The following is a 3,457-nucleotide window of genomic DNA, read 5'->3' as shown; positions in this document are numbered from 1 at the left end:
AGAAAAATGGCCCCACCTCCAGTGGAAGAGCGTTAAACGAAGTGACGATGTGGTCGGCGGCGGTGGAGATGCCCACCAAGGCGGCCGTCTTCTCGGGACGCGCAATGGCCGCCAGCAGCATGAGCCAGCCTCCGATACTGGAGCCCACGAGTATCTACAAGGAAATAAAAACGCGGTTGACTACATGATGCAACAATCATCACTTGTACCTAATGTTGTGTCCTTTGACGGTACGGGACATGTTGCAGACAATTTCAAGTTTGAGCCAATGCGGTTACACAGTGACACCTTGTGGCGAGACGGTGACACAACAGGAAACGGTGAGGTTGCATTTAAATGAAAAATCCCGCTCTTTGGTATCTTACAATTTTCCTTTTTTAACTTGAGTTTCGAGCAAGCGGCTTTGTTTTTGCAATGGTGGGCTTTCTTACACATTAAAAAAAAAAAAAAAAAAAAACGGTTCACAATCATTATGTGTAGACCTCACTCGCATGTCATTTTCTATGTTCAAACGACGGGATGAAATGAGTGAAATCCAACCAATGTTCAGGAACTGAAAACTCAACAACGCACTACACAGACACAGACACGCACTGACGTAGTTGACTTACAGTTAAGAGGAGCTGTTGCGTGTTCGCGTCCCGCCTTGTCAGAGCAGCGTGTCAATTCCGCAGAGGATGCTGGAGTCCTGGAGCATCCATGAAGGGAGGAAGAAGTGCGTCTGGGTTGGGCTTGGGCGTGTGGTGGGGGGAGGCTCTGTCACACTTGTGTCCAGGAGGGGCGGCGGGAGGGAGCGGGGGTGGACACGCCTTTTTATAGATACACACGAGGGAGGGAGGCAAGAAGGGCGGCGGGGCCTATCGGAGCCAGCGGTCACCGCAGTCCATGTAAGCTACTGGAAGCCTCACTATTGAAGTGCTCATTGATTGTTTTCGCCCCTATTGTGCGTTTTGGCCCAGGCGAAAAAAATGAATGGCCACTTCTTTGGATACACGTGCAGAGTTTAATCCAATGCAATAAAATGTAAAAAGGAAAAAAAAAAAAGTCTTATTTGTATTCATTGTGAGGGACGCGTATTAGGAAATCATTTCCCCCTCCCTGTCATTTTAAATCAGTTGACCATCAAGAATGCGAGCACACTTGACACACCGGTCGGCGCGGTGAATCATGGAGAGCGTGTCTGCGTCACGGGAGTGTGGTTTGTGGTTTGAATTTTGGCTCCTGCTTTGCTTTTCGGGAATTTGTATCGTCTACCAGAGCTTCGTTAGTTTGCTTCATTTAAGACTTGAAATTGCCAAATCGATGTGAATGGTCGGTTGTGTCTATCAATGTTTTTGTAGTTAACGAAAGATAATGTGAACGAAATAAAATAAAAACAAAAATGCTTTTGGAGAAAAAAAAACCTGCGTTAAAAATAATGATTTCAGCTTTCAACTTTGTCAATTATTACGAATGAGCTTTCGGGGGTTCATTTTAAATGTATTTTATTCCCGTATTGCTGTATAGAAGAAGGAAGGTCAAACAGTCGTTTGAAAATTGTCGTTTACTTTATTACACAATACTGTGTGACAAATGCTCCAATAATTTGGAAAAAAAAATAAAATAAAAATAATAGTAAACCTAATAAAAATTAAACTAAAACAAAGATTTTTCAAAAAAATAAAAATAACAAATCTGCTCAAAAAAACTAATTAAAACTAGCTTAATTAAAAAAATTAAAAAAAAAAAAAACTAAAGTCAAAATGAAATAAAAACTAGGTGACCTTGTCATGGGTGGATAAACTTGGCATGGGGGAAGTGATGTAAATTAGAAGAGCAGGGCTGATATGCGAACATGCATAATAAACTTTTTTGCAGGGGGGAGTATATCTTGCATAGATGTACTTTCGGGTCCTGCATGAATTAGTCGTCCCAAACACGACCCTCAATCTCAGTCTGTGAAAAAACGATTGCCTGCGACGCCAGTTTCAGATCGATCAAAACTTAAGCCGCCTTGGGACATGTGGAAAAGAATCTATGAAGGTGGAACTCAAATTAGCAACTCTAAGAGACAATTTTTTGAAAAAAAAACAAAACATTGTGGTGCTTGTGTTCAATAAAACACACCGTAAAAGCTAATATAGCTGAAAAAAAATCACTAAATCAAATTTAGGAAAACTGAACAAACCCAATGGCCTAATAATTTGGAACAGGGTGTTGTACGTTTGGGTTGAGGGGAGACCATTCCATTTACTCCTGCCTCATAAATAAGGTTCCAATCAGGCTTTCAAGAACGGGCGCCCTCGAGCGCCCTCGATTGATGTTCTCAACCATGCGCGAGGACACGAAGATGACAGACGGAGCGAGAGAAAAGGTTAAAAGTGAGTGGCGCCGCCCCATTGAGCACAGTTCGGCGAGGGGCCAATTACATGTTAATGATCAACAAGCCCAGCTGGTTCACGCCGCGGTAAAGAACATCATGCTAGAAGGGAGGCGGACAAAGTACGGGCCCGCCGGCCACATCCAGCCAACCCGGCATTTTTATTTACCTGATCAACAGTCGTGCAAGAACCCTCGACATCTTACCTGTTGAGCTGAAAAACATGCATCACATTGAGATTCAATGATAGAAAGAGCTGACAGTGTGCAGAGGTTTTATTGGGCCCACCTGGGTAAGAAAAGTGACAAAAGAAAGGCACAGGAACTCTTCTATACTGGCGTTGTTAAAGTAAAGGAGGAAGATCAGGAGTAGAAGTGAGTGACCCGTCTAATACTGAAATGCAACTGAATACGAAAGGGAAATACACAGACAGAGGACAGTAGGTCTTTTTTTGGGGGGAGGGGGGGGGGCAGAAGGAACTTGCCTTGTTTTGGTAGGAAACAGTCTTTGGAGGCTAAGCCCCTCCCGGCCCACGCCGACGCCCTTGTCATCACACCATGGTGGTCAACTTGTCTATGAGGTCGTCGACAGTGTAGACCATGAGCTTGATGTCTTCCTTCTCCGACATGCGGTGCTGGCCGTGGCGCCGCAGGATGACGTCCACGTCGGCGCTGAGTAAGCACTCGGCCACCTGCATGGAAATGTGCCACGGCACGTCCTCGTCCTTCAGGCCGTGAATGAGGCGCACGGGGCACGTGACCGGGAGGGGGCTATGCAGCACGCAGTGGTTCTCGGCCTCGTGTAGGAAGTCCATGCTGAACTTGTACACGCCTTCTTCACTGTGCTTGGTCGGTACCGTCCATTCACCTTTCTCCTGGAACTGCATCTTCGTCTACGCGGCACGACATTGGCGAGTCTCAGACAAACGCTTGAAAAAAATGGCTAGACTGCACAGAAAAATAGTCCCACCTCCAGTGGAAGAGCGTTAAACGAAGTGACGATGTGGTCGGCGGCGGTGGAGATGCCCACCAAGGCGGCCGTCTTCTCGGGACGCGCAATGGCCGCCAGCAGCATGAGCCAGCCTCCGATACTGGGGAC

At 46.1% G+C, this 3,457-nt stretch overlaps 2 protein-coding genes across 4 annotated transcripts in view; both read right to left on the bottom strand.

Moving 5' to 3' along the window:
- Window positions 1–758, bottom strand: part of tagln3b (transgelin 3b) — a 5,061-nt gene extending 4,303 nt beyond the window's left edge. The window contains exon 1 of one of the 2 annotated variants that reach the window (XM_019894929.1): window positions 612–758. The gene's annotated coding sequence lies outside the window, so the exon portion shown is untranslated. The remainder of the gene's footprint in view (window positions 1–611) is intronic. The other variant, XM_019894930.1, reaches the window with a different exon arrangement.
- A 1,861-nt stretch (window positions 759–2,619) lies between these two features.
- abhd10b (abhydrolase domain containing 10, depalmitoylase b) overlaps window positions 2,620–3,457 on the bottom strand; it is a 4,878-nt gene continuing 4,040 nt past the window's right edge. For both annotated transcript variants that reach the window (XM_019894927.1, XM_019894925.1), the window contains exon 5: window positions 2,620–3,251. In XM_019894927.1, coding sequence (XP_019750486.1) covers window positions 2,910–3,251 — 342 coding nt within the window. In that variant the 3' untranslated portion in view covers window positions 2,620–2,909. The remainder of the gene's footprint in view (window positions 3,252–3,457) is intronic.

Source organism: Hippocampus comes, unplaced genomic scaffold (genome assembly GCF_001891065.2).
Source record: "Hippocampus comes isolate QL1 unplaced genomic scaffold, H_comes_QL1_v1.1 scaffold138, whole genome shotgun sequence".
NCBI lineage: Eukaryota > Metazoa > Chordata > Actinopteri > Syngnathiformes > Syngnathidae > Hippocampus > Hippocampus comes.
This window is presented reverse-complemented; position numbering and strand designations above follow the sequence as displayed.